Source organism: Chamaea fasciata, unplaced genomic scaffold (genome assembly GCF_029207755.1).
Source record: "Chamaea fasciata isolate MVZ Bird 193981 ecotype frontalis unplaced genomic scaffold, bChaFas1.0.hap1 SCAF_22, whole genome shotgun sequence".
Classification (NCBI taxonomy): domain Eukaryota; kingdom Metazoa; phylum Chordata; class Aves; order Passeriformes; family Sylviidae; genus Chamaea; species Chamaea fasciata.
Window position 1 is genome coordinate 448,066 of NW_027094107.1, and position 24,986 is coordinate 473,051.

General features: G+C 49.3%; 1 protein-coding gene across 1 annotated transcript in view; it reads right to left on the reverse strand.

The window, feature by feature from the left end:
• Positions 1–453: 453 nt before the first annotated feature.
• Positions 454–24,986, reverse strand: part of LOC136300350 (gamma-aminobutyric acid receptor subunit gamma-4) — a 38,718-nt gene continuing 14,185 nt past the window's right edge. The window contains exons 4-9 of the mRNA XM_066202692.1: positions 14,064–14,284; positions 13,293–13,375; positions 11,078–11,215; positions 9,458–9,610; positions 6,559–6,761; positions 454–5,463 (exon numbers count right to left, since the gene is read on the reverse strand). Of these exons, the coding sequence (XP_066058789.1) occupies positions 5,170–5,463; positions 6,559–6,761; positions 9,458–9,610; positions 11,078–11,215; positions 13,293–13,375; positions 14,064–14,284 (1,092 nt within the window). The 3' untranslated portion in view covers positions 454–5,169. The remainder of the gene's footprint in view (positions 5,464–6,558; positions 6,762–9,457; positions 9,611–11,077; positions 11,216–13,292; positions 13,376–14,063; positions 14,285–24,986) is intronic.

The window sequence follows — 24,986 nt, forward strand, 5'->3', positions numbered from 1 at the left end:
GAATGCGTATTAGGAATATAAAAAGTAACGACTTAATATAACTTTCTCTTCTCCCCTTCCCTCCCCCTTCGTGACCTCATGTTTTTAACATTTTGGGAGCTGCCAAATCTTGGAGGGATACAGAGTGTGCCAGGGGGAGGTGGGGGCGCTCCATTTGTGGGCTGGTGCTGAGCCAGGGGTCCCTGCCCCAGGGCACAGGGGAAGCAGCACCTTCCCTCCCTGTGCCTCAGTGACAGATAACAACTCCACTGGCACTCCAAAGTGGGGCAAGAAAGGGGGATAAAATGATTAAAACATTAAAGTGCCCAGGGTGGCCCTTGAGCAAGACCTTCCCCAGAGCTGGGGTTGTCTTCTGGGTGATGATGGCTCCAAAAGTTACCAGCAGGAATGGGGATTATAGAAAGGCTGAAATAAAGTTCACCAGATATTACTGCCAAACCCCCTCCTCACCAAGACACTTGAGGAAACATCAGTTATTTTATTTACAACGTCAACAGACTGAAGGGAACAAGCAAGGCCTTCTCCTGCTTTACAAATCATGACTTTAAATGGCTGAGACTGCTCCTGAGCAGGGCTGACTTGAAGCAACTTCTGCCTTTCTTCAGGCAGAATATGGGCTTCTTAAACCCAAAAATATCCACCACCCATCAAACATATCAATGACATTTCTCCCTACTTTCCAACAAGACAGGTTTCTCTAGGGAAATAAATTAACCAGCTCCAGTAACCCCATCAGGAGGGGGACAAGGGACAATTTTTACCCTTCTTACAAGGTGTAGACAGACAGTGGTGAGGATGGGCAGTGTATAATGTTGTTTATTATGTATAATAAGAAGCATCCAGAAATCTCAGTCAAGGACCAAGCCCCAGAGTGCCAGCCCCTGTACAAACACACAGTAACAGAATCCCTGTCCTGAAGAGCACACAGGCTAAAAATGGTTCCTTATGCGGCATAATTTGGAGGGGAAGAATAGGAACTGGAGGCAGAGAAATGAAAAATCCACCTTTTTCCTGATTTCCTTTTATATTCCAAACAAAGGCCACAAGACATAAACGCTGAGATCATAATTTCCAGTCCCCATCATTAGATACTAGGATAGCAGAGTGAAAGAATCATCAAATCATTTAGGTTGGAAAAGACCTTTTATGATTGCTGTGTCCAAATGTAAATCTAACACTGCCAAGAACTCCATTAAACCATCTCCCCAAGTGCCACATCTCCACGTCTTTTAAACACCTCCAGGGATGGTGACTCCACCACTTCCCTGGGCAGCCTGTTCCACAGCCTGACCACCCTTCCCAGGAAGAAATTTTCCCCAATTTTCAACCTAAACCTGCCCTGGCATAACTACAGCGTGTTTTCTCTTACCCTGTTTCTTGTTATCTGCGAGGAGACTGACCCACCCTCATCACACCCTCCTGTTAGGGAGCTGTAGAGAGCAATAAGATCTCCCCTGAGCCTCCTTTTCTCCAGGCTGAGCCCCCCAGCTCCCTCAGCTTCCCCTCATCAGGCTTGTACTCCAGACCCTTCCCCAGCTCTGTTCCAAAACTGACCCCAGGGGTTGAGGAGTGGCCTCAGCAGTGCCCAACAGTGAGGGACAGGTCCCTACCCTGCTCCTGCTGGCCTGGGATGTCCCAGATGTTTGTCTTCACCATGGCAGGGGGATGTGCAGGGCTGGGAATGGGACCTGCTGGTCCCTGGGAAGGGGAGGCAGGAGGTGAGGGAAAGCCCAGTGTCCACTTGGCTGGTGGGGCTGACAGCATGAAACTCCTCCACCAAATTCCTGTGGAGGGGAGGATGTTGAAACCTCCATGAGAGGAGGAGGAGGAGGCAGCACAGTCTTTAAGTGTTTGAAGAACCCAAGTGCTTCACAGCAGCCCTGGTGCCTCCGTCCTCCCTGCCCAGAGCAGCAGAGCTCAGCCCCACACCATTTCTGTGTCTAATGCCAGCCTAGGAGGGCACAGAGGGGCTTGACCCCCAGGGCCACAATGAGCAGGGCAACTCACAGCTACTGGGTGTCTCTGGGCTCCCTCATGATAGCTGGAAAACCATTTTATAAGGAAACTGGAGCCTTGCAAAGTAATTCCAAAAGAACGGCAGATTTTTCTTTTTGGCTTTTCTTAGCTTCCTTTTTTTTTTTTTTTTTTCCCTTTTCTTTCTTTTGAGATACTATAGAAAATTAAAAACATGATTGAATTTGTACATGCCTTTATTTATTGTGCTGTGGATGATGGGCACAGATTTCCCTAAGCCAAAAAGCCCCCTCCCTCCTCCTTCCCCAGCCTTAGTAATCAGCTTCCTTGTGCTCCAGCCCACGCTAGACTATTTTCCTCTGTCAAATCCTCCATCATTGGCTAAATTACCTAGGTGTGTGTTGGCTTTATCTTTTTTTGGTGAAATTGTACAATCTTTCAAGTCTACTTTGTCCGAGTCCCTGTCATCCTCTTAGTGTTTTTTTTACACCCTGTTTCTCTCCCGGCTGATTTTGTAAAAGGTTTAATTTCAACAAGTTGCTGCTCTCAGGGCTGAAGTCTGTTCTCCAGTGCCCATGATAATCGTATGTGTTCACCAAGAGCTTTGAAGCTCCAGCAAATTGCAGTTGGTTTTGGGCTCCATTGCACAGGGCTGTTAATTTTTCCCTTCCACCCTCCCTTTCTCAACTGCTCCCCTTCCACATTTTGCTCCCTGTGCTCAGTGCAGCCTCCACTGCCTGCACACCTTTCAAGCCACCATCCTGCCGAGGAGATATCTGGCACAGACCCTGGTTTGCCACCGGGGCACACTCCCACACACCCCCCAACAGCTGCCTTCCCAAATGTGAGGACGTGCTTCACTCAGAGTCTGTCGTGTGAGCCAGTTTGAATCTAGGATGCTCTTTCCTTTTGGCTCCCCACAGAGATCACAGGACCCTGGTTAATCCAGCTCCCCGTCGGTGTAGGGCTGAGTCATAGGAGGTTTTTCTGTTGCTACATCTAATAGCGCTTTGCTACTGGGAGCAGAACATCAACCAGCTTGGCTGGGAGTCGGCACTGTCACCCAGCAGCTTCCCTTGTCTGCAAGTTGTTTTGATTCTTTTCTTAGACTTCTCCCTCTCTGTGTCTTTCTCTCTAAAACATTAATTTCCTCTAATTAGAGCTTCCTTAACAATTCTTTCCCCCCCCCTCAGTTAATTTCCTCTAATTAGAACCTCCTTAATAATTCTTTTGCTAAATCAATTTCCTCAGTTAGAACCGCCCGCCACAATTTCTTTCCTCCCTTTCAAGAGCTGTCGGAGTAGCTAAGCAAATTATGCTTCTGAGTAACCTTTATCTCTTACTTGGTATTTTAAAAGAACTGTAACAGGTTAGACAGGCACAATTTCCCCTTTCAGAGCTCTGCTGGTCTGACCCCATTAGGTTATACTTAGCTGAGTGTTGTACTATTGTATACTTAATAAGATGCTCTAGCTGTTCATCTGGAACCCAGGTAAGGCTGCATTTGTGAATGAATTAAACATGACACTTCATTATTCAGATCAGATTTAACGGCGTCAAAATCCGTCTTTAAACCAGATCAAATTGCTCTCCAAGAATATGTAAAAAACTCCTGCCCCTGTTAGCTGTCCTGTGAGCCAGCCTTTCCTAACTTTTCCTCTGCAGCCATGTCAGCTTTCTTCTCCTGACAAGCCTTTTAAGTTCTAATTTTGTTTTTTTCTAAAACATGCTGGTTTTAAAAAAAGATCTTTTCTGTTTCTAATTTACACAGTAAGTAACTATTAACGGCCCACTGCTTTTCACAATCATGCTGTGGGCCACATCAGCAGCTGGTGTAAATGGGGAGGCAGCCAGTTGACACATTATAGACCTTGGGCCTGAGTTTCCTCTCCTTTATTACTCAGTTTCTCCCCAGCTGGAACTCTGTTATGCATTTCTCCATCTCTTTAAGATGGGATCAGCTCACTGTGTTTGCCCTTAAAATCCATCAAGGACAACTCACTCCATTTCCTGATCTTATGAGGAAACAGGCCAAGTGATGATGGCAGCTGGGAGGGGTCATCCAGTTTAGAGCGAAAACTCTTGTTTTATGCAATTATGAAAGAAATAAAGAAGGGAACACATCTGAGCAGCAGGAATGCACTGGTGGCTGTGTGTTCCTTTTCCTATACCCCTTCCTCAGGTCGGCACCAACTATCCAGCACAGATCTGATGGCACCAAGAGGTGTCACTGAGTGGGACAGCACTGCCCCTCTGTGACTCACAGCCCATGTGACACAGGCTGAGGAAAACTACCTCACAACAGGCTCAGGAGCCTTCTTCTGGCCTTTCCCACAAGGATTCCTCCCTCTTTTGGCTACGCCCAACTGCAGAGCCTGCTCAGAGTCCTGGTCACCCGGCAGAAATGTCACCATGGGCCCTGAAGAGTCTGCTCCAGTAAGGCAGGTGGGCCCTTGCAGCTTGTGGAGTGCTTTTTATCACCGTCTGAGGGGAATCAGCAGTGCCTGGGTGGGTGGGTGTCCTGGAGTGATCCGTGAGGAATGCTTCAGAGATACTCTGCAGGGAGCTGGGGGAGGCTTGCAGCAACTCTGTCCTCGTCAGTGCCACCAGCATCAGATGTCTGGGCAGGCCCAAAACGCTTTAGCCAAGCCCAGCTTCTGTAGGAAAGCTGCACTGCTTTTCCTTTTCCACACTATTTCCTTCTGACCTTTCCGAGCTCCTATCACCCCACAAAGCCTGCTCTGGTGGAAGTGGTGCAGAAGTCATAAGATGTATTTTATTCCCTTTGCAGTCTTAATAACTATGCGGAAAACTCCATTTGCCATCACTTCCCTTGAAATTTCAGAGTAGGATTGGATGGAAAAAATGAAATGCATTAAGGTTTTTGTTTTTGACAAAAATCCCTAATGCTTGAGATGGGAATAGGATGGTTTTGGGTAATCTTACAAGGAGTACAATGCTGGTGGCGTTGGAGAGAGGGTTGTCTGGGGAAGAGTTGATTTTCTAAAAAGATATGTCAGAAGGCTAAAAAAAAGCTGTTTGGTTCTTCTCAGAAGAGATGAGAGAGCAGGAGGAGGGAATCACCAGGTGGGGTTGTTCAGACTGACAGCTGACTACAGCAGGAGAGATGCTGTTCTCTATGCCCCTCGAGAAGCCCCTCTTGCTGGTGCCCAGTCCATCCCAGCTGAAGGAGGGCTAGAGATAGAGATAGGCAATCCAGTAGACGATGTTGAAGAGCAGGAAGGCGGTGGGGAAGAAGACGCGGGAGTAGGAGTCCAGGCGGGATATGTGGATGCGGACCCGCCCCTCCCGCCACATCCCCGTCTGGCAGTCCTCGATGCAGCAAAAGAACCTCTCGCACTCCTTCCCCTCCAGGCACGGGGAGCCGGGCTCGTCATCCTCATCCTCCTCCATCTCCGGGGGCCAGTGCATGATGTGGTTGATGTTGATGGTGGTGAAGGTTGGCATCACCTGCGCACCGGCGGGTGGCTGGGAGGGGGAGACGAAGGCAGGTTAAAAGGGAGGAAAAGGCAAAAAAAACCCCCAACAAATCCGGTTCCCCACCCAGCTGGCAATAGATCAGATCATCATGGGTGCAGTTCAGTGGAGAGGGATGGCTGATCATCCCCAATCTCTGCACCTGGTTGTGAATCACCACTTTTGAGTGCTGGGGGAACTGGCAGCTCGCTGCATGACTGTGAGAGTTCTTCCTGGCACCCCAGGGCACAGCCCTACTCAGCAAAGGTCTGATTGCACCGATTCCCCATCTGTGCCAATAACAGTCAGTGCAGAAACACGACCTGTTCGATCTGTTCTGGCCTCTTGCCTCATTTCCCTGAGCTCAGATATCACTGAAGACACAGCACACTGCCCAGATGTGTCTGCTGCTTGCTGCCAGTTACTGGAGAAAAGCTTGGGACAGGCTGTGTGCCTCTTGGTCCATCACGAGCCTCAGGGAAGAGCTCTGTCCACCCTGGGATATGAGGGTGGGAGGATATGGGGGATGTGCTGGGAAATGAGCCTGGCCCAGAAGAGACATGTCCTTTTCTGTTTCAGTTCTGCCCCAGTTCAGAGGCCTCTTTCAGTTCGTGTGTCAGAAGTATCTGCCATGAGCTTGGGCAGATCTCATGACAGAGGATGAAGATGAGGATGAAGAGAATTATGACCACCATGGGGTCACTATCCCCACACTCAGGAGGTCCTCTGATGGAAGACCACAAAAAAAGTCGGTTTCTGCCTCTCTGTCACCTAAGATACCTCTGTAATGCAGAGATCAAACTGATACACGTCTTAAAGCGGCATTTACAATTAGTCATGTGAGCCATTCTAAACTGTTCTGATAAGCTCTCCAGCAATTCTGAAGAGAGCACAGGGTGCCTGGCTCTGACTGGGGCTTCTTCGTTTTGAGGGAGCCTCAGCTGCTCTCTCTGGTTGTGTCTCACCCCTCAGACCCAGCATGCAGCGGTGTGTAGATGAACTCTGTACGGGTCGGGCACTAAACCACATCAGCAGTTCCCAAAGCAGGCTCAGGAGGGACATTTTTAAACAGCTTGGGGTCATAACAGCATGTGACCTGTGACCTACCAGCCTGGCTTTCCTGTGGCTGTGCTCCAGTGGCTTCTTGTTTCCCACCAGGTAGTTGAGCGTGGCGTACTCCATGAGAGCGGCGAAGACGAAGATGAAGCACACGGAGACGAAGAGGTCCATGGCTGTGATGTAGGACACCCGGGGCAGGTGCTTGCGGGAGATGGTGCTCAGGGTGGTCATGGTGAGCACAGTCGTGATACCTGGGAGAGAAAACAGCTGCCGTAAGTACCGTCAAGCAGCACTTCTGTCTTCCACACCCCTCGAAACAGCCCCGTTTTCCCTCTGCTCTGGTTGTCTGGTCCCATTTTTGCTCTGCTCAGCCAGACTCTGGTCCTGAGGAACCGATGCTCTATGAAAAAGAATGACAGTGCTCTATGAAAATGAATAATGTTTGAAACTCAGGTTTTGAACATCACACAGATCATCAATGTGGGCTGGTAACTGACGTGGAAACTCACATTCTGCATGAGGCTGGGTTGATCATGCAGATGAGGTTGATCGTCATCTCCTGTCCTCCACGTGCCTCAGCACAGCTTCTAGAAGGATCTATTCCATGATATTCCCAGGCACAGAGGGGAGGCTGACAGGTCTGTAGCTCCTGGGGTCCTCCTTTCTACCCTTTTTACAAATGGGTGCAATATTTCCCCTTTCTGGTTACTACCATGGCTTTTCAGGTATCATGGAGAGTGGCTTGGAAACCACATCAGCCATGCTCTGGGATGTATCTTGTCATGTTCCACAGACTTATGGATGTTCAGGTTCCTCAGGTGGCCTCAAAGCTGATCTTCTCTTGCAGTGAGAGGGACTTTGCTGCTCCAGTCCCTGTCTTGCAGTCCATCCACTGTGGAATGTGGAGAGAGAGACTGCCAGTGAAGACTGAGGCAAAAAAGTACCTCAGCCTCCTCCTCATCCATTTTTACCAGCTTTTGCCAGCTTTGACCTTCCCTTTCTGGCTGACAAACCTGGAGAAGCCCCTGTTAGTATCCTCTGCATCCCTAACCCCATCCCTACACAATTGGGCAGTGTCCCTGTACTCCTCCCAGGATACCTGTCCCTGCTTCCACTGCCTGTGCATTTCCTTTAGTCTGACCAGAAGCTCTTAACACATCTATGCTATTCTCTTGCCTTCCTTTCCTGATTTCTTACACCTGGGGATTGAGAGCCCTTGTGCTCTTTGGAAGATGTCCTGAAAAATCTGCCAGTGCTGTTCTGCTCCCTGGTCATCAGGCTGCCCTGTAGCAGATAACAATCAAAAGGTTCCCTTTGTTTCCTTGGTCTGATTCCTACCCATAAATTTTCAATCTGCTCCTGGCTATTCTTCAGAGACAGCTCTTCACGATCTCTCCATTCCTTGATGCAGAGGGCAAGTGCGTAGGAGGTGATAAGGAATTTCTTTTGACATGAGTGGGGCCTGGAATTGTTTTTGCAGAAGCAGAAATGCTCACGTTTCTGCTTCCAGAGATGAAGTGTCAGGAGCCAGCAAAGGATCAGCTCCAGGGGTTGGTATTGTGATCTCATCCACTGATTTTCAGGATGTGGGGAAGAAGCGGGAAGAAGTCCACCTGTTTCTCCTCCTCTAGCATCCACCTAAATCCACCTGCCACCCTTTCCTGAGGTCACCTCAGTGGCTCTGGGGGTGAGCATGGCAAAAGATTTTCATGTTCTCCTGCTGTACTTGCATTAGCAGATGTGATGTGACTTCCCATATTTTTGAAGTGCCAGTGGAACTGGTCCAGTTTACATCTCCCTAATGCAGGCTGGCAGGCTCAAAATGTGCTGGGGATCATTTGTATTAAGTACAACAGGGGCTGTGGAGAGAATACATTATTCTTCATGAGCTGCAGTCCCTTCCCATAGAGAGGGGCCCCTCTCCTGGGGAAACCTGCCTTTGTTTTTGAGACAGTCACTACAGCTGGGCACATTTTCCTCTTGCTGCTCATTCCTTTGCCAGCCACAGACTATGGCACACCCTCACCTTCATTGGAAATGACACCCTCTTCCTCCTCCTCCTCTCTCCACGAGCACCAGACTAATTAATTTTGAGAGGGAGGTGGGGAGACATGGCCATCGTGGATGGGCTGTGAATAGCTGATGGCCCCTCCTCTCCTCTCCATCCCCACAGAGACCTGCAGGCAGGGCTGGGAATGCTACCTCCAATTAAAGGCAAAGTCAGCAGGGCTGATAGGAAGGACAGCACTGGGAATCACAGCTTGCTGCAAAATGCAGATACAGCCAAAGTGTATTAAAGACTCGGGGAGATCTCCCCATCACCTATCAGAGCAGCATTCAATCAACAGGAGCGTTTCTCCTGCCCCAAGGAGCCACTGCAGTTTGCTGAGAAAATCTAAACAATGGGCAGAGCTGTTGTCACTCTCTGGGTCCTGTGGGGTGACTGACAGAAAAAGGTTGTACCCACAGGGCTTCCAGCTCCTGCCAAAGCCTGGGGCTCTGTGGATGCAGCCAAGCAACTCTGCCCATTAACCCTACAACCTTCCTGTCAACAGCCCTACACAGAAGCCTTGAAAAGTTGTGAGGAAACATGGAAAATGTGCATGGGACAGGAGCCCTTAGGGCAGCACTGCAATGCCACAGCCCAGCCTCTCCCTTTTGATGCATGAGAATATCCCATTGCAGCCTGGAAAAGGCTGTGCTTGGGATTCAGGTGGAGCCATGAGAGTGAGGTGCTCTCCTGAGATAATCCAGCAGCCCAAGGCGGCACAGCTGGAGATTCGGTTGAGCTGTGCAGTGTTACACACAGGAAGCTGAAGGAGTGGAATATTCTCAAAAATGCCAGAGAATGGCAAAGTGCTGCAGGAGATTTTGTAGACCAACACTGCCAGTCTGCTTGCCTGGCAGAGTTTGACAAGCATCAGACATGCACCATCCTGTCTCTTACCCAGAGATGTCCTGGCTGGTGTAGAGTCTCTCTTGATCCAGAAGGAAACCCAGGAAAGAACAACAGTCAGGATGCAGGGAATGTAGGTCTGAATGGCAAAGTAACCCATACGTCTGCTTAGGTCAAAAGAAACTGTCATCACCATGTACTCCCCTAGGAAAAAGCAACAGAGACATTGGAATTGTAACATGGGGCTTTCTAAAGCAGGAAAATCAGCAAAGTTTCCGAATTTGGAGTTTCGGGTGAGGTTTTCTCATTTGATTTGCCTGTCCATCTGGTTTTGTAGCTGCCCAGATTGTTAAGTCCTCCTGGCTGGCTGAGTAGGTTTGGTGACTCACTGGTTTTGTGGCTAGTGGATTCTGTGGCTACCTGGCTGGCTCTGTAGCTGTCCTGCTTGATGTCTTTGTGACTAATTGAGGAGCTGACTTTGTGGTTGCCCAGCTGGCTGTTTGCCTGGCTGTCCATATGGCCACCAGGCTGCATTCATTCTGGCCTGACTGAGGACACTGAAAGGCACTCAGTTTGGAAAAGTTGCTGCAGACAGCATTTATCTCCAGCTAATTGCTGCAAGGGTTTCTTTTCTACAGAAGCTCTTTGGCTGTAACAGGCTGCATGGCCTGGCTTGCTAACGAACTACCTGAGCTGTGACAAAGGAGGTGTCCTTCAATCACTTCCACTGAGAGTCTGCTTCTGCCTCTGGAAAAGGCATGTGGTGCTGTACATCCTAATTGCTCATTTGGCAACTTACAGTGGTGGCTCTTTCTTTTTTCAGGGGCTCACAGTGAGTGTTGGAAGAAAGCCACCTGACAGCTCTGGGGTTAAGATGGAGCTTGCAAGCAATTACCAAAAAAAGAGAATTACAAACATCAGAGGGCCACTGGTGCATTCAAGACACTTTCACTTCTTGTCCCAGTTTGTGCTGCCTTTCTACCCTGGCTGCCACTGTTGAGAGCAGCAGCTTTCTGCAGAGTGGGAGAAGCACTGCTCCTTGCTATTTCAGAGAGCTTAAAAGTATGAGCTCACACCACCTTCAAGAATCCAGAGGCTTTCCTCAGTTGTCTGTGGGAAGGAAAGGGGATGTGAGCTATTATGAGGAGGAGGAGGAGCTGAAGGGCTTCCATTATTTAGCTTCTTCACACATGCAGCCTTGTCCCTGTCTCCTAAAGCACAGTTCAGGTGTTCATCAGCCTGACACGAGTTTACAGAAGGAAAGATTGAGACCTGCAAGCTCTGATTTCTCCACCCCCGTTCCAACCATAGGCATCACCCAGAGATTACACAGTGTGCACACACTGCAACAAGAGGGGATTTAAGTTCCCTCTCCTCTCCCTCCTGACCCTTCAATTAGGGATAGCTTCATTCACATCAGCATTGTAGCTTCATTCGCATCAGCATTGTCACCCCACAGTTCACAGGTGTCAGTGGTTCTGGCCTCTCCTTGCTCCATCTTCCCCTCACCCTTCATCCCTGTCCCTTCTGCTCCCTCCAGTCAAGGTCCATCCCTTCATTTTCAGTTTCTTCCTCTAACCATGCTGCTGTAAGCTTCCTTCCTCACTCCTCTGCCTGCCACCAGGTCTCCAGGACAGGGGTGCTGCTGTGGGCTGCCTCCCCTTGCCTCACCTGCCCCAGTCCTGAGGACTTCTGAAGTGTTCCTCAGTCCTGTGAAGTCGAATTGGTAGAGCCTCCAGGTGCGCTGGTCGGAGACCTCGATGGAGTAGCGTCTCCAGCGATAGACGATCTCCTCCCGGGGGTATCCATCTGGGGAAATCCAGCCACGGACGTCAGTGAAGAGCATGCCCTGTACTCCCACCCCGGGCACCTGCCTGACTGCAAAAGTATCTCACCAGAGCTGTTCTGCAAACATGAAAACCCTTCAGGCAGGTGTTTCTGGTGTTTTGTTTCGATTCCCTGACACTTTCCCACATGGAATAGGAGTAAGGGCTGCATCTCCCCTCGTGGACTGCTTCAGATCCTGGGGATGGGGAAGGTATTGCCAGTGTGGGAAATGGATTTGTAGAGAATTCTGAAAGCCTGACAGAAGGCTCACATAGGATGCATCTGTATGCAAACTCTGAGATAAGAAATGCTGAGTTAGAAATGCCATGGGATAGGACGGACATTGTTGAGAGAGAAATGGAACTGGGAACAAGTTTCAAAGGGTGGCCTTGCAAACAAGACTGGATACTTTGGAGAAAGAGAACTATGAAAGGTGCACTGTAGCAGGACCCACGAGGGGTGATTTTAGATGTTTGGCTATGAGGCATTAACAGCATTGTGTGGCAAAAGCTGACAGGCCAAGAAAGGCTTATGATGGATTGTAATTAGGAAATAGTTTGGCTTCTGATTGTGATGGTGAGAAATGTAACATCTGTATTGTCTCACCCTTCACATGGGACTGAAAATGGAATAAAGGTTTTTAAATGCCTTTCAGCTGCCCCATCTCTAGGTCAGAAAGGGGGATAATCCAACATTCCAGAAAGAAAGCACTGCCAGAAACAGAGCCTTTCTAAGGACTTGCCTGCTGGGAATGAGACATGGGTTGGTCCAAGAGGACTCTGCTGGTTTGGGGAAGAACTTCTTAGAGCGTGGCAGAGCAATGGAACAGTGTGCCCTGGGAGGTTGTGGAGCCTCCCTCCCATGATTCTGAAGTCAAAACTCTGGATTCAAACCCCCACCTGGCTGCACTCCTGTGTAACCTGCTCTAGGTGACTCTGTCTGTCAGTGGGACTATTACAGGTGATCTCCAAAGGCCCCTTCCAGCCCCGACTGTTCTGTGGTTCTCTGACTCCACCAGCCTGAAATCTTTAAGCATTTTATCTCCCTGGGGCAGCTGGCATCTCATGAGTGCCATCCCAGCAGGATTACACTGGGAATACAAAGCTGCCAGCATGGTCCTGGCTGCTCTGTGTGCTCCCTGTACCTCTTCCCTTGGGAGCTGATCTATGGAAAAGGAGGGGTGCACTCTCCATGGAGAAGAAAACCTGGCCCTGCAGCCTGCAGCACAGCTTCTCCTGCCTCTGGCTTTCCTGATAAAGAACCAAGCCTGCTGTAAAGCAGGGACCTAGCAGAAAGTCCCTCAGAGGAGGATGGAGTAAGAGCTTGGCAGCTAACTAACAGTGTGTTTCTAATTATCAAGCATGTATGGCATGCACCATTAATTAGCAAAGAATGAGGGTGGTGGGAGATGAAGGGATGAGATTTCCTCAGCATGCTGCCTCCTTCTGAAGCACCTCAGAGCTCTGAGCTGCATCTCTTCAGTGGCAGGGGAAGCAGGAGAACCCAAGCTCAGATGATTAAATCAGATTCCCCACCCACGCACGAGGACAGGGATCTCTTGGTGCAGAAAGGCTCCCTGCAAAATTACCAGAGGAGATGTGATAATATCAGAAGCCCTCTCTGCTGAAGAGGCTGGATGAGCAGTGACTGAGAGGGGAGGTCTGAGTAACCCTCCTTTGGAGCAGAACGTTTCCAGACCTCACTCAGAGAGTGGGAGAAGAGGGAAGATGCAAGGCAGGATGGGTGCCATTTGTCCACCAGAATATATCTGTGTTCTGTCTGGAGTGACCAGGTGGTCAGTGAAATAATCTCCTCCAACCATCCACCCAAGTTAAGGAGAAACTCAGAGATATTCTGAATCTGTCCCTGATGACCTCTGCTAGCCCAGGAGTGGGAGGATGCTTCAGGCCATGAAGGCTAATGGCTCAGGAAGGGTGAAATTAAGAAATTAGGTGAAAAAATGTAGCTAAAAGGGAGGATGGTTTCCCCAGGAAAGTATTACTCCACTGAGATTTCTCGGCTTGCCTTCTAAAGCTATCTTTAAAATATGTATACTCACAACTGGAAAAAACCAAAGGGCAGGAGTGAGTGTCCATTGGGAAATTCTGCAGCTGGAGCAGACATTCAGCCTCGATTGTCAGCCTGAGACACGGAGAGAGAGAGAGAAAGAGATTTTGAGCTGGTGAAGTTGGTTTGATTCCAACACCTAAATGTGACAGAGGCATTCTCACTTCCTTGAGAACTAATTTGCTGAAGATCAGTCTGTTTGCAGGAACATTCCAACCAAAAATATATGTTTGGATATTTTCAAGGTGAGGAAAAAACATCTAAGTTTCACCTTCAAAAAGCCCTTCTGTTTAGTCAATTTTTCAGATTCGTTTATGGAAGCGAGAAGTTATGGTGACAAAGAGCCAAATGTTTACTAACAGAATAAAACAGCTGGACTGACCAAGACAACATTTTAAAGGATTTTAGCTTAGGGAACTGTCACAGTAGGACACAAAATAAAGATGCTTGACTCCAGTCAGAAGGCAGTAGAAATCAGAAGGTTTATTTACGATTCATTCAGCCCTTTTATAATATGATGTGCTAAGAAGTCACATTACTAGTCCATAGGGCTGACACCTCTCCCATTGGCTCAGTAACAGAAATAGCCAACAACACCTGTTGTTACGGGAAAGGAATATTGTTTACACAAGGTTGTTTTGGGCAAAAGAAAAACTGTTGAAAAGTTTTCCTTGTGAAGAGCTCAGGCTCAGAAAATATCAGGTCCACAGGGAACCACTTGATCTCTTTGTTCCCTCCCTTCAGCAGAGCCTGCTGGACGTACCTGAGCGTGTAGAGCACTTTTCCATCATTCCAGATGCGGAGGAGCTGGTTGGGAGTGGTGATCCAGTGGGAATCAGCCCGTTTGGAGTTCCTGAAGAAGGTGTCGGGGATCCAGATGCGGCTCACCATGTTGGTGTTCAGCGTCAGCGCCTTCAGGGTGCTGTTGAACCGCAGGCGCCGGTCATACCACGTCTGGGCAAAGAAGATGTCAATGGTGTATTCCTGGGAAAGGCAAGGAAGAATAGGGTTGTGGAGTCCCTGGAACCCCTCAGGGGAATTCCCAGGATCCTGCCCTGGAAGGATACACCATGGAGTTTCCACCTAGATTGAAAGAAAAGGCTTCCCCCCCATGGGGCCTTGCAACACCGTGATCCACCCCAGTTTGCTTTCCCCATATGTCGCCAATTCTTGTGGTTTCTGTTTCCCCATTGGTTGTGGTATCCCTGGTGGCTGCCCCGTGTCCCCTATAGGGCACTGCCCTTTGCCCTGCCCTTTGTACCACCCCCGTGCCCTCAGACCATTGGTCCCTGACCCCTATTTAGGCCAGTGCCCAGCACATGGCCAGGTCGTTGCTCCTGGTTTCCCTTTGGCATAAAGGAATAAACCTCACTGGAACTGATTGTACAAGGGCCCTTCTTGCCTCTCCTAGCTGAGCCTAGTCATGGCATGTGTGATGTGTGAGCTTGGCTGCTTTGCCTGAATACCCCCCAAGCAGCTTTTCCACAGGAGATGTTTATTGGGATACAGGCAGCAGCCCCACTATCTAAAATCCACACTGCTACATGGGATGTTCTGAGAGGGATTGAGGCCAAGAAGAGCCTGCTCCTCCGGTCTGCAGGCAGTCACAGCCAGAACATTTATTTTCTCCGTCTGGGAGCAGGTGTTGGTGACCACTGACACCTTTCCAGGCTCACCATGTCTAGGCCAGGCCAGGACATCCATGGCACCCTTAGGAAGAGCCAAAGACTGTGTTTACTGGTGGGCTGAGCCTGGCCCTTGCCTGGAAAACCAGGACCACACAAACAAGACCTTGGGCTTCCTCTTGGCAGACAACTCAATACTCCTTTCAAGCACAGGCATGAAGGGGCAGTGTGGATGTTGCCTCAGTCCAGCCCTCGGTTCAGCTACACCTTTCAATCACAGGCAGGGAAAGCTACTCACCAGCTTAGCAGAGAGGGCAAGCAGACAGCTCTTTCTGTTGTTTATTAACAATTTATTTATTTTTTTAAATTTTTTTTTATTATTCATTGGAACAGCCCAGCCCTGTTCCACACACGTATTTTGTACACAGAGCAATAACAGTGCTGTACATAAATCTAGGGACAATCTACCCCTTGCTACAGGACACACTGCAAAGGGTTGATATGAAAACTCAGAGCACTCTGGGTCCTTGGGCAGAGATTAGAAAAGAAATCTGGGGCTGCATGGTCCCAGCTCTGGGTGCAACCAGTTAAAAATCCTGAGTCTTTCGCTGATGGAAAAGAGATTTTCCACCATAATAAGGACCTTCAGTTTTGGTGAGAGAGTGTGTCCTAGCTCATGGATAACTGGCAGTTCTGGGAGGCAGCTCCTGCCTGGATTGGACTGGCAGTAGCCTACACCATTAGCCCACCACTCTGCTGCTCGCTGCTGCAAGTCAATTTGCTGCTGAGAAGGTGCTAATTAATGCCATGCAGGAACAAGTCTGGCACCCAGCAGCTGTCTGAACCAGACCCCAGATCCAGCTCCGTCAGGGCATGCTAGTCAGTCACCTGCTCCTGAGAGCTGCTGATGTGACCTCTGGTCCCTTTCGCTCCTGTTGAACCCACATGACCCCCACTGCCTCCCCCTCTTTTGTGTGCAGAGATGAAGAAAGCCTGACTTTGCCATCCCTCCCTCTCATTCTCCTCCTCCCTGTATTGATTTATCTCGGTGGAATTTTTTTATGAGCGCAGCACATCCTCCCTGCGCTGCCCTCGCTGCTGGCTCCGAGCGGGCTCCTCCAGCCCTGCTGCTGAACTAGCTGCAGCCCTCCCTCGGACAGTGTGTCCTGCTGAGGGCGGGCAGGGCAGGGCAGAGCACGGGCCCCACTTCATCTCCCTCACCCCTGCTCCCCTGGCAGCCGACAGAGAGCAGGGATGGGTCCCCAGCACATCCCTTGCATAGGAATGAGGTGGTGAGGGAAGAGCTCAGCCCAGTCGTTCTCCGGGCTGATGCTTCACCCTGGTGAGACATGGGGATGAGCAAAGGGACAGGGTCCTGATGGAGTGGGGAGAATGGGGACAGGTGCAGCACGTTCAGAGGGGTGGATTTTCCTCTACAGTTCATTCTAAACATGAGCAGACACAGGGCTGAGGACAGCAGCGCCCTCACAGCCGAGTGCACAGGCATGGCCACTGCTGGGGCTTGGGAGAACCCATCCCAGCACCTGAATGTGCTGGATCACACTGGGTACTGCTTGGATGTAGGGTATGTGGTGATGGAGGCATGTAAAAATGTGAAATAAAAGTAGCATTGGCGCAGTGTTGGGGCCAAAATAGCACAATATTTGACATATTCTCCCCCATCACTGCACACCCCGTTTGAGTTCATGTGAGTTTACTTAGCTCCTCCTAAGTAATATCTCTGGTGTAGGAGAAAGCAACCAAAAATGTAGAGATAAATTCATGTTAGATGTCACTATCAGCGTTTAACTCCCAACTGGAGTCACTGGTGACATCTCACTTCTGGGCTGGCTGCTCAGTTATGTCCTGCTGTAAAGTTCAGCATTCAAGTCTGGGATAATCAATGCCAGTACTCTGGAAGAGTGGAGGGTCAGCTGTCCCAGGGGCTTAGCATTTGTTGTCAAGCCCAGATTTTCAGGAGGGATCAACATTAAAGAGCTCCTCTTGTGCCATTCATAGCCAGCCTTTGCAAAAGGTGTGGTGCACAAGTCATTGAGCTCCTCTGAACAATCTGAGCTGTTATTGTCACTGTCCTGTGGTTTGATCTAATTTCAGCGGCTATTATTAGCACAGCTATTCACGAGGCAGAACTTAGTAGCTGAGCTGGCTCCCTTGCCTCTCTGTAGGGAGCCCATTGGGAAATTTTGGCATTTACAAATGTATTTTCTTTCAGAATTATCTGAGGCAAGATTTATACAAAAGCGCTCTGGCCTTTGGGAGGACTTTTACCCTTCCCACTTCCTCCCCCATGCTGCTGAGTGAGTGAGTGAGCAGATGTGTGGCTGAGCTGCCAACTGGGGTTAAACCACCACAGCTCCTGAAGAATTCAGCACCTGTTCCCATCAGGAATCCTCACTCTGATGAACCCACCTTGCATGGCTGGGTTTCTGCACTGATCAGCTGTGGGAAGGTGCTCAGACCCTTCTCTGGGCATTACTGACATCCCACTTAGCTGTAGGCATCTGCCAAGGTGACTCGAACAGGAGGTGTTGGACCATGGGTTTCCTGCAGCCCTTAGAGAGGGGTAGGGACTTCTGGAGGGAGATCTCCATATGAAGAAATCCAGGTTGTCTTCTGGAAACGCCTCTTACTCTTCCTGACCTTGGAAGAGTCCACTGATCAAAGCTGAGTGTCTGGAGTTTGGCAGGATGAGCTCAGCCCCTAAAGCTCAGAGCACTGTTTCTCCATCTCCTGCACCCCTGTAGTTTTTCTCTGCCCCTGACATTCAGCCATCAGAAAGAGACTTCTCAATGCCTCGATCTCCCCATGTGGAAAAGGGTTATTGTAAAATACGCCTCCACCATTACTGTGCCATCTGCTGTGCAGCACATGGAGGTTGTTAACTTCTCTGTGAAAGCACAGGCATTTTTAGTGTTCTTAACAGAAGGAGCTAACGAAGGAAGGAGGAATTGCTTTAACAGTTTGGCCACACCATTTGGATCACACGTGGGGTAGCACACACATGTTGGCATGCGTGCAGTATTACGTCAAATTTCAGTCATGGATCAATAAACCAAACTCCCCAGAAGGCAAACCCTGAGGGCTGCCTACCCTAAATGCTGTCACGTGAGTTTATCCCGTGCTGAGGGATGCCCTGCAGCTTTGCCTCTGCTGCCTGAGTGTGCTCATGTCCAACCCAGCCTCTCAGCATGTCCCTGCTGGCCCTTGGTCCCTGTCACCACCTGGCACTGCAGCACGGTGATCAGCCCTGCTTTTCCTCATGTGGGCAGCACAGATGCTGGTGGAAACACGGTTCCAGAGGACTGAGAACCTGAGAACATTCAGTGGAGAGAATGGTGTTTGGTAAAAGAACATTTGTGAGGAATAAAAGGATAGGGAGCTGACAGGGGTGTTTCATATTCGAAGAAAAAAATAAGAACAAGGAGATTTTATTGCGCTCTCAAACCCTTTCATTTTTCAAAAGCGATGAGTTTGCTGTGTGAAAAGTCATTTCTAAGAAAACCCCAAACATTTTCAATCCAAAAGAAAAGAGACTTTTTCAGAAAGCAACCTGTCCCCAGCACAGGAGAGCTGGGAGCTGGCCTTGTGTGCTTCTCTGGTGCCTGCTCCTTGGGCTATCTTTGCTGCTCTGCCCTCACAGATGGAGCACCAGCCCATATCTCCAGTCAGAATTGGCTTTAGGAACTCTGCTCTGGACCAAGTTCCACCCTGGCTTCAGAGCAAATATAATTTAGGGCTACTGAATTTCAGAACAGCAGCTTTAACTCCCAGGGCTTGCATGCCAAGATTTGAAGTGATCAGTGTGTGTTTTCAGGTTACCTTACACACCAAATAAACACAGCTGGGCTCTGCCAAAACATCCTTTTCAAATGGCTTTTATCAAGTTCGTGTGTTCAGTTCAGCTGACCCCTCTCAAGGGTGCAATTAGTGGGATCCAGAGGGGCTGGGACCCTTGGTTCCTCTGTTCCATCTGAGCTTGCTTTTCTGTGCTAAGAGCTCGGCTTTCTGCCAAATGCCAAAGAGAGAGCAAAGGCATGAGATGAACATGTCTGAGGTGGCCTCCTAAATTAGGATAAAATGAAGGATTTAAATGTGTTTTTTGCAACTTCACTAGTATTCAACAGCAACAAGAAAACCCCTGAACAGAGGGTGCATACTTCCTCAATTTTCCTCTGCTGGAGAGAGAGTTTACTCTCTTCCAACTCAGAATACTCTATGAAAAATCCTAAATAACAGTGGGGCTGAGAGATTAATATCCTAGACAGTCGCTTTCTAGCTTTCATTCTTCTGATATTTGTTTTTACTCACAGAGCTCCCTTCCCTCTTCACCTCCAAGCAAATCCCTCTCTGCAGTCCAATAAAGCAGGCTGCTTTCCTGGGAAGCAGGGACAGCAATTCAGGTGCTCTGACGTGAATGTGATGTGTCCATGCTGTCAATCACGCAGCCAAGCAACGCAAATATTACCGGCAAACTCTTAGGGATGCTGCAATTGAGGAAATGCTCAGAACTTCTTCCTTGGAGGGGACCCAGGAATAGGGAGCTTTTCTTTCAAGGACTGGGAGGACGCTCTGTGCAGGTCAAGGCAAGGAAGCTTCTCCTCCAGTCTCCCTCTTCTGCAAACCAGGGTCCCCCTTCAGACACAGCTGTGCTCAGCATGTCCACAGCCCCACCGCCCTGCCCAGGTGAGCATTGTCCTCTCCAGGACACCCCACACACCTTCCCAGCCTGCAAACATCAACAATAGTAAAAAGTCTGGAGATGCCTTCAAGACTAAATAAATAAATAACCTAAATAAAATCACTGTCTTTTTAGAATAATCTTGACATCTGAATACACCACTCCTTGTGCCCACAGCTGGTGGGCAGGAGTGTGCTTCTAAGCATGGCATGTGTGAGCACTCTCTGAGGGCAGGCACAGAGGGGACAGGGACCAACAGCACGTGCTGTGCCCGACACTGACCACTTCAGAGACTGGCTGGGCAGTGCCAGGCTTCTCCCAGTCCTCCCATTAGTAGTGTGGGACACCTCATTTGTGGCCACCTCCATGTGCCTCCTCTGGGCGAGATCTGTCTCTCCAACACAAAGACCAAAAGAATGCGAATGTAAGTTTAATTCCACTTCCAAGGTCCTCCTCCCTTCAAATCAGACCCCAGAGAGATTTCTGGACATGATGCCGGAGTGACTAGGGGAGCTCTCAAGGACAGCAGGAGCAGAGCTGTGATGATCTGTGTTTTCAAGGTGACACACTGAACTTCCCATCTGTTTCACTTCTGCAGCAACACCGGCAGTGCTGTCCTTGCCTGAATGTCTTTTGCCTCTGTCCAGGGAATCTCAGCTGAAACAGAGTTCTTTTTATAATACAAACGTGCTATTAAAAACCATGTCCATGTCCTGTGCTCGTGCCAGGAGCTGTCAAACAAGTCATGCTATAAATGCTGCTCTGTCGATTGCAAGCTCCCCCAGTCACAGCTTGCTCACCCCTGGAGCCGGCAGATGGGAACTGGACAGGGCTTTCAAAACCGTGCTGCCTTCTGACATCCCTGTCTGCCTGCTCCCCCACAGCTCTGCTCCTTCCTGCTGCCGTGGGTGTGCAGGTGGGGACATCTGAAAGGCAGCTTTTACACCCCTGACAGCCAACCACCCCAAATGCTTTCTTCAGGGATGTTGCCTTGTACCATCTCTCCCTGCCCTGCAGTGGTGTTATCTCCTCCCGTGCAGCCCCAGGGTGCCTGTTCCTCTTTCCATGGGAACACAGGGAGCCTTTCCCCGTGAGCCCTCGGGGCGCAGGACTTACACGTGTGTGTTTTAGCATCTGTTAACAGCCATTACCCAGAGGAGCCAGGAAAGTCCTTGAGGCGAGACATGACATCAGCCAGACTCTGCTTTGCAGAGGCACAAGTCTGTCTGCACTGTCCCTGCTGAGGTTATTACTGAGGAGGCAGAGATGTGGACACGGGATGCTCTATGCAGATGGGGCAGAGTTGATTAAAGGGGAAGGTACTGAACACTTCTCTCAAATATTATGAAAAGCACCTCGGGAAAGGAGTCACCTTCTTTTAGCTTGATTTTTTTTTTTTTTCTCTCCACTCTCAGGACAGGACATGCCCTGGGTGCAAAGTCACGTGGAAGCACCTCCTGATGCAAAGATGCAGCCCAGTTTCCAAAGTCTCTGGAAAATACCTGGGCAGAGCAAAGCTAGGTTTGTCCAAAGTGGAGTCTTCATGTCACACCTCGCTGCTAAATGCTTAACTGCTCCCTACAATGTTTGGGATTAAAGGAATTTTGTGCAGGAAGAAGAAAACAGGCGGGGAAAGAGAAGAGGTGAGAATGGAAGCACATAGGATAATTGGAGGAGAATATTTTCCACCTAGGACAGGTGCTCTTGTTAATTTTTCCTTCTGGCTCATGGGGTTCTTGAGGAGACAAAAGGAAATTTCCTTGGGAAGGGCTGGAAGACAAACCTTCTCACTGCATACCATTAACTGCCCGGGATCTCTCCCCCGAAACAGCTTGACAAGATTCACATGAGAAGCTGGGATTTCTTTAATTGCATTTCCCGTTCCCGTGCCACCCACTGTGACTAAAATGAGACACTGGGATGGGCAGCCCAGCACTGCCCAGGACTGGGGAAGCAGCTGCTGCTCCGTGGGACCCACTCCCTGCCAACAATCACTGAGCTCTGTCAAACCACCTTTGCTGGCAGCACGTTGAGAGGGTGGAGGATCCAGCAGAGCCCAGAGCTGGGTCTGAGAAAGCACAGTGCACCCAAGTCCCCGGGATGCCACCCATGGTATGGAAATACCTGCACTGGCCAGGAGAAAAGCTGCCTGTATAAATCCCTGTCTAATTCTCGCCCTCAAGGTAAAAACAGAGCATTCAAAACATCTGAGACAGTTCTGGTTTCACAAAAGGGGAGCAGTTTGTGCCCTCTGCAGAGATCCTCACTCCTGACCCTGTTCTCTCCTGGCGCCAGATGAAGAAGGAGATGGGAACAGTGTACTCTGCCTCACCAACTCTTTCAAGGAAATCTGTTTCACGTTGTCTCTCATGCCCCCTTGCTGTGCTTACCACCTCTCTCCCTGCCCTGCCAGTTCCTTGATATTCCTTCTCTCTGCCTCGTTTTGTTTCCCCTTTCTCAGTTCTTTTCAAGCCACCACACAATCACAGCCCAGCCCTAATGAGATTTCAAGGGAGCACCAGGCTGTGGAAAGCAGCTGGGAGAAGCAAATCAGGTTACAGAAAAAGAACAATTCCTCTCTGCCTCCCCTGTTGGGTCCTGGGAGGGCAAAGCAGCCGGAGTGCAGCTGCAGAAGGGTTACCAGGCCAGCTGATTCTCCTCTCCAGGCAGACATCCACACTTCAGGGAGGTCATTTGGCAGCCAGGTCCCCACCCCTGGGCAAGCAGGACCTGCTGAGCTCTGCTCCTGAGGGCTGCTCACTTCCCATGGCACCTGGTGGGTGCAAAATAACTCTACTCGGAAACGAGGGATCGATATTCCCAGCCTTTTTTTTCCAGCTCCCAACTGTTTTCTACAGTCTCTGCCTACTGCAGATGCCTCCTTTGAGACTCAACCACTTGACCTTCCCCAGCTCCCCTCAAAGATTTTAGAACGTCTTTGGGAAGTGGTGAAAAAGATAAAGGCTCCGTTTTCTACACAGTGGTGTAAGAAGTACTCTGGCAGATCTTGGCCATCCCAGAATCATACACAGAAAGAAAGCAAACACTTTGGGATCTTTGGCTTAGTCCAAGGTTCCCAGGAGCTGGACAGCACATCTTTAACTGCTCCTTACCAAATTCCAGCACCTGGGCTCCGCTTTGGCTTTTTGTGAGGTATTTTCATCCCTCCTCTTGCTGATCCAGAGAGAGGAACCAGGATCTATTGTGCAAGATACAGATTCATATGAGAAACTAAGGCTGCAATCCCTGGACATGCCAGATCATGGAAGGAAATGATCTTTCATTTCATAGGGTCAGGGTTTCCTTTCTTTCATGGAAGGAAATGGTTTATTTTGAATGTTACAGGTCTCTCTGCCTTCAGTTTTTCTTTTCAAGAACCAAATGAAGATCGCCCAGTTATCATCTTAACTTCACCCCTACGGCTGTAGGAACAACCAACCCAACATCTTGAAGTTTTTCCCGCTCCCTACCCGGCTGCTCTGCCTTCTCTCCTCGCCTTCACAACACTGCCAAGGTGGCTTTGGGTGTTTGTGGAGGAGAATGACAGACTAAAGGCCACGGTCTGGTGTGGGAGGCATCACAGGTGGCAGATTTGGAGGGAGAGAGAAGCTGATCGAGGGAAACTGTCAGAAACAAAGCTTCCAACATTTGGGGAATCCCCGCTCTGACCTCTCCTGTTCCCCAGCCACATGGAGACAAGGTGTTCCCCCACCCACACTCCCCAGTGTTTTGGTTCACACCTCCCACAGGCATCTGCCTGGGGGGAGCCTTTACCACCACCTGCAATTCCCCGGTGGAGCAAAGCTGATCGGATGGTTGGAGCCATTCCTGGCCAAGCGCAGGTCAGGGAACAAACACACAAATCCTCACCACGAAGTTCTCTGGACATGGAGATGGACACACAAGGCTTATGCCAGGGTCCCCAGCCATCATGCCCCTTTATTTCCCCACCCACAGTACCCCAAGCAGGCAGCATGATCCCCCTGGGGCTGTGAAAAGCTGGCAATGGGAGTTGGTGGGGCAGTCAGCAGCACTGGTGTGGAATGGCTGCAGTGTCCACCTGCCCACTCACTGACTGATGCTTTAAGTTTTAGTTTTCATGTTTTTCATGTTTTTCATGTTTTTCAGGTTCTGTGCTGCCCAGGGGTGCAGTTCTGAGCCTCACATTCAGTGTCACTCAGCTCTGCACAGAGCAGGGACACAAAACAAATCCTTTTCCTGCTGCACACCAAGGACAACTTTCCGGCCCAAAAGCACAAACAAGGGTGGGCTGAAGGGAGGAACAGGATAGATGGGACCTCACAACCTGAAGCTGGAATTGGACAATTAAACCCCAAGATGCAAATGGACCAAAACTTACCAAGGTGTGAGACCTCGTGACCGTTTGTCCATTTTGTGACCATTTTGAGTCCACCTTGGGTGCAGCCCTGGCCAGGCTCTTGTCCTGCCCAAGGTGTACCCTAAAGGCCTTTTAATAAATATCTACTTTATTCTCTAGGTCTGTCCAGTCCCTGTTTCAGGTCAGCCTTCCCAAGGCATCAGTTTCTGGCGACCCAGATGGGACAAGGTGGCATCAGACCATAAGACCACATCTCCTGTGACAGGCACCAGGGCAGTGTGTGGAGACTGGGAGGAGATGTGAGGAGAAGCAAAGCCCCAGGAAGGCTCACCCTGGCTTCTCGCCTCCAAATTGTACCACGGGCAATTAAACCCTTCCTGTGCATGGAGATGGGATGCAGCAATCGGAATATTCTGCCTTTAGCACTGAGGCATGAAGAGGTCCTTGAAGCAAATTGATTGTGGTCACCCACAACCACTGAATTCTGAGAAATGGTCTCCATTTTGTGACACATTTATAGCAGGCAGATTTCACAACAGCCTTTTAAGGGAAATGGTAGGATGGCTTCATCTGGGAATGCAGGAAATAAATAGAACTGATTTCTACTGGGGAAAAAAAAAAGTTTTGCTCAAAATAAATTAAAATTGTCAAACCCTAAAATGAATTACTTCAACCTTATAATTTCATTCAAAAAACTTCTTTTTCTTCAGTAAGCTAACAAAATATTTCCTTTTACCCTTATCTAGTTGATGCACTTCACTTTGACGTTTATTTCCAAATACTCATTTTCTTGCTTTACTTATGCAGGACAGAATTTATCACCATATGAAGAGCAAATCAAAACAATCTGATGAAACTAAATGTAAATGTTTTGATTGTCCCTGAACCCATTTCTCCTTAGAAATGCCGAAGAATTCTGGCTATTTGTCCCAAGTGGGAGGGGAGAACGAGCCTATCTTTCCTACGATGATGCTGTTTGTCCTAGACCAGAAACTTTGGCCTCAAACCCTGGCCTCTGACCAG